Source organism: Danio rerio, chromosome 20 (assembly GCF_049306965.1).
Source record: "Danio rerio strain Tuebingen ecotype United States chromosome 20, GRCz12tu, whole genome shotgun sequence".
Lineage (NCBI taxonomy): Eukaryota > Metazoa > Chordata > Actinopteri > Cypriniformes > Danionidae > Danio > Danio rerio.
The window spans coordinates 31585840-31600209 of NC_133195.1; the positions used below are offsets into that span (position 1 = coordinate 31585840).

At 36.6% G+C, this 14370-nt stretch overlaps 2 protein-coding genes across 10 annotated transcripts in view; both read left to right on the forward strand.

Moving 5' to 3' along the window:
* Positions 1-14370, forward strand: part of slc10a1 (solute carrier family 10 member 1) — a 21068-nt gene continuing 6698 nt past the window's right edge. For 2 of the 6 annotated variants that reach the window (XR_002456229.3, XM_685653.9), the window contains exons 1-2: positions 12325-12366; positions 12474-12888. Coding sequence is in view for 3 of the 6 variants with exons in the window: in XM_685653.9 (XP_690745.4) it covers positions 12503-12888 (386 nt within the window). In the remaining 3 variants the exon portion in view is untranslated. Of the gene's footprint in view, positions 164-7100; positions 7987-12324; positions 12367-12473; positions 12889-14370 lie in introns of those variants that run through there. The other 4 variants (XM_073933348.1, XR_012395812.1, XM_073933347.1 and 1 more) reach the window with 4 other exon arrangements.
* Positions 614-5326, forward strand: LOC137488585 (rho GTPase-activating protein 1). 4 transcript variants are annotated; one of them, XM_068215570.2, is made up of 7 exons: positions 971-1335; positions 1539-1656; positions 1739-1945; positions 2028-2205; positions 2362-2488; positions 2646-2725; positions 2882-5326. In XM_068215570.2, exons 1-7 carry the CDS (start codon positions 1315-1317, stop codon positions 3030-3032), a joined length of 882 nt encoding a protein of 293 aa, XP_068071671.1. In that variant the 5' UTR covers positions 971-1314; the 3' UTR covers positions 3033-5326. The 4 variants fall into 4 exon arrangements, with proteins under 4 accessions (XP_073789451.1, XP_068071672.1, XP_068071671.1 ...); XM_073933349.1 differs by having other exon boundaries at positions 1001-1335; positions 2649-2725; XM_073933350.1 differs by lacking the exon at positions 1739-1945 and having other exon boundaries at positions 614-1335; positions 2649-2725.

The following is a 14370-nucleotide window of genomic DNA, read 5'->3' on the forward strand; positions in this document are numbered from 1 at the left end:
AAGATTGTCGTTATTAATTGTGATTAACTCTGAGCGGGAGTTTCGTGAGGAGATTGAAGCTTTAATCGAGTAATGTTCTTTTACTGTGTTATTTTACTCTGACAACATGATTTCTTCACGCAACATTATTGACCTACAGCATCTGATGGATCACTCTCTATCGGTAATGTTCAATGTGTGCTTTATAAGCTATAGCTAATAATGCTTTTGGCTAAGAAGGCTAACGCGCCCATGTTAACGTTAACTTAGCCTTGAAAGTCCTAACATTTAAAAAGTTGTACGGGTATAAAATAATAATTAAAGACAAAACTAATGTCCACATAAGGATATCTGTCAACAAAAATCGGCAGTCAATAAGGTTTAGTAGGACCATTTCTGTCATAACTTATTTCACTTTCTGAAAATAGGTTAGTGGCTTAACCTTAAAATTATTTATATATTTATAACTTAACTGTATTACAACTTTTAAATATGAATTGTACAAAAGTTTGTTTATTTTATTACTTTGGGAATTGTAACGTGTTTAAGCTGTCTAGCTTTTTAAATAAAGTTAAAATAGGCTGTAATAATTTTTCAAATATATTTTTCTAAAAGTATAAATACGTAACTTTATAATACACTAAGTTACTTCAAAGTGTGCTAAACGTGTGTTAATAACGCGGGTAATAACGTGGTGTTAATATTTTATTTATATATCATGTTGTTACAATACAAAGTATTATTAGAAAAAATATATATATTAAATTAATACTTATGTTTAACGTTAGTTGTATAATTTGTTCAGCTTTGCAAACTGGGTTTAATACAATGTACATTAAACATTTTGCAAGGCTGAACAAACTACATTTAACGGATCTTAAGTTGAAGCGCGTTTTGTCGTTGTAAAGCGCGCTTCAGCTTATGATACATGTATGTGTAGTTTATTCATGTTGATATGTACACATAATAATGGTTTACTGCTGGACATCTTAGTAAACTAAAAGTTAATCCTCACATTCTAAATAGAACGCGTTCTAATGACGTGAGAGCTGCGGCAGGGTTATATGCACGTACTTTATTAGAATTCTTTGTTGGGTGTTCTGGCGTTGGTTGTGGTTAGTGGTTTTGTGCGATTTGCGATTTCTCGATTGATTTACGGTTATTGATTCACGGTTTTTGACACTTTTTTCGGACTTCGACTACGGCTTTGGATTTGCGATTTCACTTTGACACTCGGATACGGTTTTGGATTTCCCGGTAACGACCCTTTTCTTCTGACTTCGACTGACGGCTTTGGACACCCCTTGGATTTGGTTGCTTAGCAAAACCCCCATAATGGGAGTTTTATCCCTGTGTGTAAGTATAAATATTCACACATACTATTAGGCCTACTAGTAATTCACAAATGCTTGCTGTTAGTATTAAATTTAATGTGTGTGTGTGGAGAAAGATAATACATTTTATGTTTAAACGTACACTCATAGTTACTAATAGTTCACACTCATTAGACAGCTGTATGTGCACTCACTTTCTCATTTCTAACCCTCTTTCTTGTGCAGGAGGAAGCACCGAGCAAGGTGTTCGGTGTTCCCTTGTCACATCTGAGGAAGACCGGACAGATGAGACAGGGGCTTCCTCTGGCCTTCACACACCTAGTACGCTTCCTCGAGAAGCATGGTGAGTGCTAGCTTGGTGTTTGACAGTGTTTCCAAGTGTTTGTCACGTATGCTGAGACTGTATTTGTGAAATATGTGTGTAGGCCTCAGTACCAGAGGCCTGTTCAGGGTTGGTGGTACAGTATTGCGGCAGTATGAACTGAGGAAATGTTTTGATCGTGGAGGCTTCCCAAAAATGAGCATTGAGGATGTTCATTCCTCAGCCTACGTCTTGAAACATTTCCTCAGGACTCTTCCCGGTGGTCTCATTCCAGAGCCATTCATGTTTGAACTGCTGAAAGTGTTCAGGAGTAAGTGAAGGTTTTGTGAGCTTGCTCCACATCAAAATAGTTTTATCAAATTGTTCAACTCTGGAAATATTTTATCTTGCAGTGTTCAGACTTAGCAAACGTCACAAGGCAGTGAAGAAAGTACTGGATACCCTTCCAGAGGAAAATTACAACATCCTCTGCTTTCTAACGTTCTTCCTGTCCCGAGTGGCTGCCGAGAGTCATGCCAACTGCATGACCACCACCAACCTGTCCATAGAATTTGGGCCGATCCTCTTTCAGTAAGTGTTTGTATATCTGTATTCAGCTGATGGTGTCTGTACATTATGACATAACTTAAAGTCTGTGTGAAATGGAGCTGTCAGTCATAATAGACAGTTGGGTGTCTGGTACATTTATTAATGTAACATGCTTTTGTTATGTGTGTGTTTGTGTAGTGTTCCTCAAGGCCCCACAAAGCTTGAGGAAGAGGAGATGTGTATCAGCTTTACGGAGTACATGCTGGACAACCTCAGACATCTACTGCCCAATATGTACCCTCAAGCATCTGCCACCAACACAGCAGTGAGTTAATACTTGTGTTTGTCAAATGATATCATTTGTGTGTGTGACAGGTTTTTAAATTGAATCAGGATATTGTTAAACTGATGAAAACAATGATAGATGATTGTTTTGGTTTAGTTTATGTGTGAGACTGAAAAATGGGTTTTGTGTGTTTGAGGAGGGAGACAGTGTGTCTGAGGCGGGAGGGGACTTCACTCCTGAAAAGTGTGTCCAGCAGGTGCTTCTCACAGAGACCAGGTACAGATTCTAAACACAAACACACACTACAGACTGATACTGCTCACATACCTCATATATATACCCCAATAAATGTACACACATAGGTTTACATTGATGTATTGTGGAATGCTAGTCATCCATATTCATACTTGTGATGTGTTTGTTTTTTTAAAGCTCAAAGCCACTAAAAATTGGGCGACTTGGGCGTCTGAGAAGACAATTTTTGCATTTTTGGCAAAAATTTGGCTCCTGCAATGGCAGGCGCAAAGTGGAAGAGAGTGAAAAACCCTCTGCGGCTGGTGATGTTCAATGCATGTCTCCATAGCCAGTGAGAGACTGAGGGAGGGTGAGGGTCACCAGTAAACAATGGGGTTGGTGAGGGTCACCGGAAGGCACAGATGTTGGTGAGGGTCACCAATGTGAGGACGTCACCTGGACGTGAGGTGCAATCACAGATTTGATTATGAAGACAAAGACAAGGCAGATGCTGATTCTGAAGCAGACTGAAATAAAGCTTGTCATCTTCAGTCAGTTGGTGTCTCTCTCTTTCTTTATGTCTGCATACTCTTACTGTATACTTCTGTTTTTTTGTACTCAAATGTTCATATCCTTAAATGGATTTACAACATCATAAACGTGGGTGTTACAAAACTGTTCACTTAAGAACACCCTAAACCTGATAAATTAACAGCAACTAACTGCATTGACATCTTTAGTGTGCAAAATTAAAAGTGTAAAGTTTTTATCATGAAATATTTTAATTAACTTTTATATTTAATATTTGGATTAAAAATTTCTAGCTTTTAATTAAAGTTCTGAAACCACCTTACTCATGGCATTGGATTTTAGGCAAAAATAGACTGTAGCACCATGAACAACATTTGTTAGTCTGCTATTTAAATTCTACATAAATAAATACATTAAAAACGATAAAATTATGTCAATCATTGCAGCTATTACCTCAAATACAGTAACACGAGTAACACTGTCACAGAAACTCATTGTGCAGAAAAACCCAGTCATTCACTATTAATTTAGTCTCTTGTTTAGTGGCTGTGTCAAAAATGTCCAATCAGCAGCAATGTGTATATAACACACATGCTATAAAGATAATAACTCTTGTTTAGGATACAAGTGGATTTTCCTTCACTTGAAATGTTTATCATTTCATCCTTAAGTGCGAAGCTAATGTTGGATCACAATAATTAGTTTCCAATTCGCCTTTACTCAATGGGATATTCTCATTTATTCTGTCCTTTTTTATTACTTTTTTATTTAGAAGAGAAAAAAAATACAGAAGGAAAAAAAACAAGAAACAAAGCAGTTGTCATATGGGTTACAAAATAAAGTCAATACATTTGAAGTACATTATCACAAATTGTTTACAATCACATACTCAGACCATTTTTGCCAGTATTTGTTGCACTTTTTTAAAATCAAATCTTACAGTAGGTTAAAAGTCAGTCTCTCCATTACAATTCTATTGAGCCCTTGTTGGAGGATCAGCCTGAAACCATTTTCGATTTATGGCTTTTCTGCTACTTACCAAAAGGATCTGAATGAAGTATTTGTCAATAGTTTAAATAATTTTTGGTATTTTCCCAAGATATAATGTAATAAATGAGTAGTCCAATTCTTCCCCAGTTATGTTTTTATTTCAGTCACTATTTCATACCAGAAGGTCTGTATTTGTGGGCAAGCCCAAAAAATGTGGAAATGGTTAGCCAATGAGGTTCCACTTTCAACACCTGTACGCAATGCAGACTGTACGCAATGAAGAACCTCATCTCTCGAATTTGTGGTTTTTGCATGTGTGACACATGTCTGTCCAGTCTATGGCAAGCTGTTTTAACTTTTATTCATCCTCAGGATAGGTATTCTTGATATCAACAATTTAATTCTTGATATCAACAATTCAGTTTTGATATCAAAATGGTAATTGTTGATATCATAAATGTAATTGCTGATATCAAAAATTTAATTGTTGATATGAAGAATTAACCTTTTTGATATTAACAATTTAATTGTTGATATCAGCAATTACATCTATGAAATCAACAATTCAATTTTTGATATCTGTAATTGTATTTTCATTAGTTAAATATCACCATAGACTGCCATTCACATTTAATTGTTGATATTAAGAATTGATTTCTTACTAGTTGAAATGCAATTCTTGATATCAATTATTTAGTTGTCGATATGAAAAATGTAATTGTTGATATCAATAGTTTATTTGTTGATATTAGGAATTAAATTGTTGATATCAAAAAAATACTTTTCAACTAGTAAACATATTATTTTTGATATCAACAATCAGTTTGTCACTAGTGACAATGTTAATTTCTGGTATCATAAATGTAATTGTTACTAGTGAAATTAGTAATTTTTGATATCAAAAATAATTTCCCTAATTGTTGATATCAGAAATACATTTTTACATATCAGAAATAACAAATGTAACATGTTGAAATATAATTGCAGGTATCAAGAATTAACATTTCAACTAGTGAAATTAAGTTCTTGTTATCAGGAATTGACATTTTTACTAGTAACAATATAATTCTTGATATCAACAATTTAGTTTCTGATATCAGGAATGCAGATTTTTTAAATTCCAGTCAGAAAATAAGTTATAAATAATAAATATAAAATAATGAAGTCAAAATGGGCGACGCAGTGGCGCAGTGGGTAGCAAGTTCGCCTCACAGCAAGAAGGTCGCTGGGTCGCTGGTTCGATCCTTGGCTCTGTTGGCGTTTCTGTGTGGAGTTTGCATGTTTTTTCCCTGCGTTTGCGTGGGTTTCCTCCGGGTGCTCCGGTTTCCCCCACAGTCCAAACACATGTGGTACAGGTGAATTGGGTAGGCTAAATTGTCCGTAGTGTATGAGTGTGTGTGTGTGTATGTTTCCCAGAGATGGGTTGCGGCTGGAAACTTATCCGCTACGTAAAAAACTTGCTGGATAAGTTGGCCGTTTATTCTGCTGTGGCGACCCAGGATTAATAAAGGGACTAAGTCGACAAGAAAAGGAATGAATGAATAAGTCAAAATGGCTAAAACTTATTTTTCGATATCAAAAATTATATTTTTAATATGAAAAAAGCTGATTGTTGATATCAGGTATTGCATTTCCACTAGTACAAACCCGAATTCTTGATATCAAAAATGACGTCATTACTCGGAGGAAAACATTCATGATATCAAAAATTTAATTTTAACTAGTAATAAACATATTTCTTGATATCTGTAACTTAATTCTTACAAGTTAAAATTGAATTTTCACTAGTAATTGTTATTTCAAATTTCACAAATTGCTTTTTGGATATGTGCATATATGAATTCACCAATGTGCATAGTACTGACAAATTTGCATTTTTGATATCAACAACTGAATTTTTGATATCAACAATTGCATTTCCACTAGTAAAAACTATAGTTATTGATATCAACAATTACATTTTCACTAGTAAAAAGTCACCATAGGCTGCCATTCAAATTGAATTGTCGATAACAACGAATGAATTTCTACTAGTAAAAATTGGTTTGTCACATTTTAGATATCATGAATTGCCTTTTTGGATATGTACATAAATTAATGACGAGTGTCATCCTGTCTTTCCAATAGGCCGGTGTTCTGACTCACGGGACAAACCACTCCCCTTTGCGTGCGCGCACATCGCACACTTGAACGCAGCTCGAGTATATCACATCTATCTCCAGCCAACCACCCGTTTTGTTATTTCTCCTGGAAAACTCCCGTACATCCACCCCCCAGTTCTCATCTTTTTGGTCCAGTCTCCTACACACCAACGCCTGAGAACCGTTATATGGTACTACAGTTACTAAAACCTCAAAAATCCTGTGACCCACCCCCTGCTCTCCCAGAATTTTGGAGTCAAATGTTGGCGGTTTCCAGCAGTTTATCATAGGCTAAACATTTTTTCGATTGCTTTGTTTCCACAGTTGGCTCCAAGAACGAACATAGACCTTAGTTTTCTAAATGACCAGTAGCACCCAAATATGCCAGGACAAGGCAATCTGCTATCTGTCGATGGATTTATATTTAGTTTTGCTAATTATTATGTGGAGTGATTAACTTAACGAACTACATTCCTTCTTCCCAGTAAACTTCCCTTTTCATCACAATTTGTAACGTAGAGTAGTTGTAAAGTAGTTGTTTCTCCTACTTAGGGTAAACAAACCCTTAATACATTTATACAAACAAATCTGCTTTAAAACGTTCTGTCCCTCGAGCATTCGCTTGATGTTTTTAGCTTTAGCCTGCTAGCACCGTTAGTCAGCTAAAGCTACTGACCTCTTCCATTCATCAATTTTCTCACTTACTGGCTTTGCTCTTCACCTTGTACAATGTTGCTTGTGTGTCTGCCTTTAAGTGCAGGAGAAGCATCAATGGAGGCGTTGAAGCTGGAGCTGGAAGAAGTAGAGTCCCAGATTCGCTGCCTCGAGGTGAAGCGGGCGCGGCTCTGGGAACAACGAGCCCTGCTCGTTGTGCCCCATGCTGCAGCTGCCTCATCTGAGGTAAGTGGACGATACAACCACAACACTTCCTCTACCTCAACACCGTGAGTGTCTCTGTCTAGCACACCGGAGACACAGTTTGCCCAGGCGTCGTTCACGCTAACACCTGGCTGCCACGGCCCCTTGGTGTAGTCGCTTAAGGTGCTTACCAGGTCCCTGGGCAGAACACCTCCTCCTCCCGTATTCGAGATCTCCAAGGAAAACCGCTTCGCCCCTCTCCACAAGACAGGTTGCGATGTGGCTATCATCGAGGGCTCCATAGTTTGCCACTTCCATGCCGCTTCCTCCAAAGGTAACAAAGTACGCACTTTCTGCTTCCCTGGTGCCCGCGTTAAGAATATTTCTACACAGAAACCTACAATCCTGAGCGCTGCCAAAAGCCTCGTTGCTGTCATCCTCCACGTGGGGACAAATGACACCGGGCTCCGGCAGACGGAGATCCTGAAAAAGGACTTCAGGAGCCTGATCGAGACGGTTTGACACACCTCACCCGCCACGCAGATCATCATTTCTGGACCGCTTCCTACCTCTTGCCGAGGAAATGTAAGGTTCAGTAGACTTTTTGTTCTAAATGAATGGCTAATAACATGGTGTAAAGAACAGAAATGGCTCTTTGCCAAAAACTGGAATCTTTTCTGGGAGCGTCCTCGGCTTTTCCGTGCTGACGGCCTGCACCCCAGTCGAGCTGGAGCTGTACTCTTGTCGGACAACATCTCCAGGACGCTTCGCTCTATCTGACTAGTAAGTAAAAATTCACATTATAGCCATATAGACTCTTGTTCGTCCCACATAAATACCAGTAATGCATATCTGGCTAGCCCCATAGAGACTATGTCTGTTCCTCATATTATTAGACCAAGAAATAAACGTACTGTGTGCTCCAGAATTAATCTATTAAAAATCAAACCAGAAAAACGGTAAAAAGTGAAAATACAAATTTTGTAAAGCTTGATCTCCTAAACATCAGGTCAGTAGCACCTAAAGCACTTATCATAAATGAAATTATAACAGATAACAATCTTAATGCACTCTGTCTCACTGAAACCTGCCTGAAACAAAATGACTAAAGCCCCTTTCACACAGTGATACCGGTAAATATCTGGAAAATTTCCGGAACGACTTTACCGGTATATTCAAAAAAGCGCTGTTCACACAGGCGAGGACGTTACGGAAATTTTCCGGAAAAGAGCATTCACACATCCATTAGAAAATACCGGTAAATTCTGACATCATTCACCACAAATGAGCTTTAAACGGCTGCGCTTGTGTTTGTAAACATTTGACTAAATTACAAACTCTGTGGATGATCAATATTGTGAACAACTTTCGCAAGATCACTTTCGCATGTCAAGATGTTCATAATATGTGTGTGTGGTGGTGCTTACAGGCTGTTTCACAGGCACACACCAAGCTTGAAGGTAAACAGCGGCTTATCATAAGCATGTCATCGATGATTATTTACACAGTTGGCATTAAGAAGAACATATAAACGTGATCTGACTAACTTCTAGCAGCTAAATGTGTCTGGAAAAATATTTAAAGGCTTTTATTCTCACAAACCACGCGGACGTAAATGCGTCTGACTGTTGTGATTGGCTAAAGCAGACGTCTCACGTCAGCACGTTCTAGACGTGCACGCGCTTATTACGGCAATCTTCCTTCTGCATTCACACAGCGCAGCATTCCGCCAAATTGCCGGTAATGTTACAACATCTCTTTCCGGAAAATAGCCGGAACGAATTTACTGGTATTTTCAAAAAGGACCTCTTCACACATACAACCTTTCCGGAAAATTGCCGGCAATATTCCGGAAAGGTCTGTATGTGTGAAAGGGGCTTATATTAGTTTAAATGAAGCAACTCCTCCAGTTTTCTTATATAAACATGAGGCTCGTCAAACTGGTCGTGGTGGTGGAGTTGCATCAATCTTTAGTAATATTCTTAATGTTTATCAGAGAAACGGACTTATGTTTAACTCCTTTGAAGTATTAGCGCATAATGTTATGCTTCCGGATATTATGCAAAAACCTATGTTATCTAGGTTTATTGGAAAACGATATATATATTAGTGCTGTCAAAATTAGTGCGTTAACGCATGCGATTAATTTGAAATAATTAACGCGTAAAAAAAAATTAACGCAGTTGCAGGTTTTTTTTTTTCTTTACTTCCTGTTGTGGCGGACGTGTTCAACATGCAAAGAAACATGGATAAGGCCAAGGAAGCACCGCTCAGGCACGTTGTGTATGTCTGTGTGTCAGGGGTGGAGTGAGCAACGTATCTGAGTAGGGGAGTGTGCGCGCGAGATGTACATGAAGATCGGTGGAGGTGAGTTGCGCGCGACGTACCTGAAGAGCGGTGGGGGCAAGGGGCGGACTGGCCATCGGGAGCACTGACATTTCCCGGTGGCTTGACGGTCAATCTGGCCTGCCGCCGTGCCGTCAATTACCTCACCTCGACATGCCATAGGCTGCTTGCAGCTTGATGGACACCTCAAACCACGAATCAGGCGATCGCGATTACCATAAGGTCCAATCATTTCAGCGATGCACTGCCAGATTAGCTATTTGCATACTAGCTACAACTTCAGTCAGGCAAAAACACGGAACGTAAACAGAAAGGAGGAGCAAAGAGGAAGTGCATGAAAAGAAGAAGAGCCCTGGCCGTAGAAGCAGAAAAATGCAGCAAAATCACAACTAGGTTTGCGACCAAGGGAGCAGGTTGGTCAGAATACAGCACATTTACAGTTGAAGTCAGAATTATTAGCACCCCTGAATTATTAGCACCGTGAATTATTAGCACCCTGAATTATTAGCACCCTGTTTAATTTTTAAACATAATAGTTTTAATAACTCATTTCTAATAACTGATTTATTTTATCTTTGCCATAATGACAGTAAATAATATTAGACTAGATATTCTTCAAGACACTTCTATACAGCTTAAAGTGACATTTAAAGGCTTAACTAGGTTAATTAGGTTATCTAGGCAGGTTAGGGTAATTAGGCAAGTTATTGTATAACGATGGTGTGTTCTGTAGACTATCGGAAAAAATTATAGCTTAAAGGGGCTAATAATTTTGACCTTAAAATGGCTTTAAAAGAAATTTATAACTGCTTTTATTCTAGCAGAAATAAAATAAAAAAAAGACTTTCTCCAGAAGAAAAAAATATTATCAGACACACTGAAAATTTCCTTGCTCTGTTAAACAACATTTGGGATATATTTTAAAAAGAAAAAAATTCAAAGGGGGTCTAATAATTGTGACTTCAACTGTATTTAATCATTTGGCAGATTTCTGGGAGATTATCATTCATTTGCGGGCATCCGGGAGTCTCTGTGCATTAGCGAATACTCCCGCAACTTCCGGGAGATTTGGGATGTCTGGACTGGACTGTCTTAGGAACTGGATGAATGTAGAGGATTGAGAAAAATTGTTTCTACTTTATAATTAATGTTCTCAACTCACAGCAATACAACTTTACATTAAGTGCAATTGTTTGTATTCAATACTTTATTGTTATTATGATTTTCCAATTTCCGTATCTGCAATGCCTATTTTGGCATTTTTTGCAGTCCACTTAGAATCCAACATGGAATTCAATGTTTTCTTTATTGGCACTGATTGATTTGAAATTTAAATGGTATTAACATGCCTGTGTTTTTATTTCTGTAATAAATATGGCTGTCAAGCCAGGATCTTGATGGTTTATTGTGGGTGTGTTATTTACATGAAAAAATCTGTTACAAGTTAAACAAAAATTCTAATAAACAATTATATTTTGAATTTAAATAGTTTTTGTCTTGCGTTTACATTAATTTTACATTTGAATAACCAAAATTACACATTTCAGTATTTTAAATGCGATTAATATATATATTAATTAATATAATATAATTAATATATTAATTAATTAACAAATGTAGTATATATATATATATATATATATATATATATATATATATATATATATATATATATATATATATATATATATATATATATATATATATATTACATGTTTTTGAACTTGTGGGGGAGCACCCGGGGGAAACACACACCAATACGGGGAGAACATGCAAACTCCACACAGAAATGCCAACTGATCCAGCCGAGGCTCGAACCAGCAACCTTCTTGCTGTGAGGTGATTTTGCTACCCACTGGATCCCATTGGATTCTTTATCTTTTACAATTTCCCATGAAGACCAAACTTATATGACATTACGAGACATTTAAACGTAAGAGGAGGACCAACTGGAAATAAATAAAAAAAAGTTGGTTCTTTTACATTGTGGTTTGAGACTTGTTTTTTTGTGAAACAAGAATCTTCCATTGGCCTCTCATGTGAGATAGTGCTGCATTATGTAGGATGTGGTTACAGACAGAGAGTTGCATACGACATGAAAATCACAACCTTGCAAAGATTTTAGCTTTGAAACCTGGATGGGAAAGAACACATTTCTATTTTGCGACATCAGTCTGCGTAATGTTGTTAAACTTCGAGTAAGTGTGATGCTTATCAAAATCTATACAAGTTTCAGTTCACAAACTCACTTCAAATTTGTGAAACGTTTTTTTAAATTGGTTTCAAGTAATAAATAAGTAGATTTTGGATAACTAGGTTGTTTTTTGCAATGAAATAAAGAGAAATATTTTTTTTTTCTTTTGAAATAAATACAATTTTATTACACTTTTAAGATAAAAGGCGCTTTCTTTTTTTCCATAGAAGTTGATGTATTGTGTGTATGTATTAATTAGTGTTTATTTGTATTGTATGTATTTGTGTATATGTATTTTTGTATGTTTTTCTTTGTACTGTTTACTTTTACCTGATTACTCTTGGTATGTTTTTTTTTTCTCTGTCTGTTTTCTTTATTTGCATAATAATAAAAAAGTGAAACTAAATATATAAGCAACTATATCTGATTTGTATATCTGCATTCAGAAATGACCATACTATATCAAATGCAAATATGGTAAAACAGCTAAGCCATCAAAGGGTTAAGTAACAATGAGTTTGAAAAAAAATGCACCAGCCTAGAGGACAGATAGCAAACTTTTTTGTCCTCCCACTTCGCTCACTCTGGCTTTCTGAGAAGATCCTGCAAGTACTGACTCAACGGTAGGCTTGAGATGAATCTTTCTAGAAAGCAAGCATGCTTTTAACAACTGTCCTACTGTTATTGTATTGTACTGGTTTACTTAACCTTCTGTTTTTACCTCTCGCAGCATAAAAAACATCTCCAAGATCTCAAAAAATGGTGGTCACAATTAATCCAACTACTGAATTGAACCTTTCAAGCTTCGACTGGAGTGTAAACACCACGGCAAATGACTCTACATTTAATGAAACTGCGGATATGGTCATCCGCTTGGCTTTAATTGTCCTTCTTTTTATCACCATGGTGTCTCTGGGCTGCACAATGGATATCTCAAAGATCAAGGATCATCTCATGAAACCCAAAGGAGTGGTGATTGCAGTAGGGGCTCAGTATGGCATCATGCCCTTCACTGCCTTCTGCCTGGCAAAGCTGTTTCGGTTAAGTCCTATGGAGAGTTTGTCTGTGCTAATTTGTGGCTGCTGTCCAGGAGGAAACCTCTCAAACATTTTTGCTTTGGCCCTCCAGGGAGACATGAACCTCAGGTAATTGCTTAGACAATAAACAGTCCTGTTGCAGACTAATGAGGGAGAGATGAACTTTGCCTTATTGAGATTATGATCTGCAAAAAAAAAGCATGTTTACAATGAATGATTTTCTTTAAATTATTTGATTTGCTATTAGAGAAATAATTCAAAAACAGCAGCACGTGTTTTATAAGCCCATGTGCTTGCATAAGATGAATGCAAACTAAAGTTAGTTCTCTGTGGTTCTTGGAACTTGAATTAGATTTGTTACATATACTATCAAACAATTTGCAGTACAACTTTTATTAGCGTTGATGTTCCATGAAGAAACTTAAACATCCAAAAATTTTCTATACTGTATATCCATATAGAAAAGGGTTTTGATTTTTTTTAATAAACGTTCTTCAGAATTAGAAATTATTTTAAACTTATTTTTCGTACAGTATTATATTATTTTTAACTGTTCACCTCAAGGTGTTTTGGGGAACCAAAAATGGTTCTTCAGTACTGTAAAAAAAACTCCCTTAATTTTTTAGTATAATATATGAAATGTTTTGTTATCAAAAATAATTCTTTTGAAAAACAAAGCATAAAAACAACTTTTATCTATTAAAATCTTGCATAATTAACAGGATGTTTTTGGTAGATAATCTTGCAGGTTTATTCTTGTGGTTTTCTAATTTCATTATTTTCTATAATGATATGAGTTCCATGTAGTTTTAATTTATTGCATTAAAACATACAGTAGCAGTGCAATATGGCTGTATATTGGCACTAATGGGAGGATTGTGTTGGCTCGAGGACACAGGCCAAGTGCCTTAGTGTGCCCCACCTGTGATCGTGTATATAAAAAAGAAAATCAAACACAAACAGTCTCAAAAACCCTTTTGTACAAGGAACTACTTTGCCTCCACCATTTCTTTACATCTGCAGCTGACAGTCAGAACAGCAGAAACCTTGCTACTTCACAAACATCACTTTAGAGCTAGTATTTGAATGATCCTCTAGCGTAATGTCTAAAGTGATATCAAAACAGGTTATTTTTGCTCACATTTTAAGATTATAATGCTGAATGGCATGAAATGCCATCAATCTACTGAGATTTCACAGTATTTCTCTGTTGCAATAGGGATATCACAATAACCCTGTAAAAGCCAAAGCAAAGCAGAGTCCACCAGTTTCTGACGTATATATACAGCACTACAAAATACATAAGAGAAAGATCAACTTAAATGTCACTTACCTTATTTATAGCGATTTTTTTCAGCTGTAATTTCAAATTTACTTTGAGAAAACGCTGAGTTTTTCTATCTCCAAGTACTTATTATGCGGTTTCTGTCGCCATCTTGTGGCGGAACGTTCGTCACTTTCTTTAGTCACAAAATCCCCCAAAATAAATATTTAAAAATAGGCACTATCCTTATAAATAAACTACATAGTTGCAATCGAAACAACAACATTCTCAACTAAAATCACTCAAAAGTATATTATTTTGTCCAA

Coding starts and splice junctions, on each gene's coding strand:
- LOC137488585 (XM_068215570.2), top strand. CDS start 1,315: ATGGGAGTTTTATCCCTGTGT. Junction 1,657..1,738: donor ACGCTTCCTCGAGAAGCATG/GTGAGTGCTAGC, acceptor ATATGTGTGTAG/GCCTCAGTACCAGAGGCCTG. Junction 1,946..2,027: donor ACTGCTGAAAGTGTTCAGGA/GTAAGTGAAGGT, acceptor TTTATCTTGCAG/TGTTCAGACTTAGCAAACGT.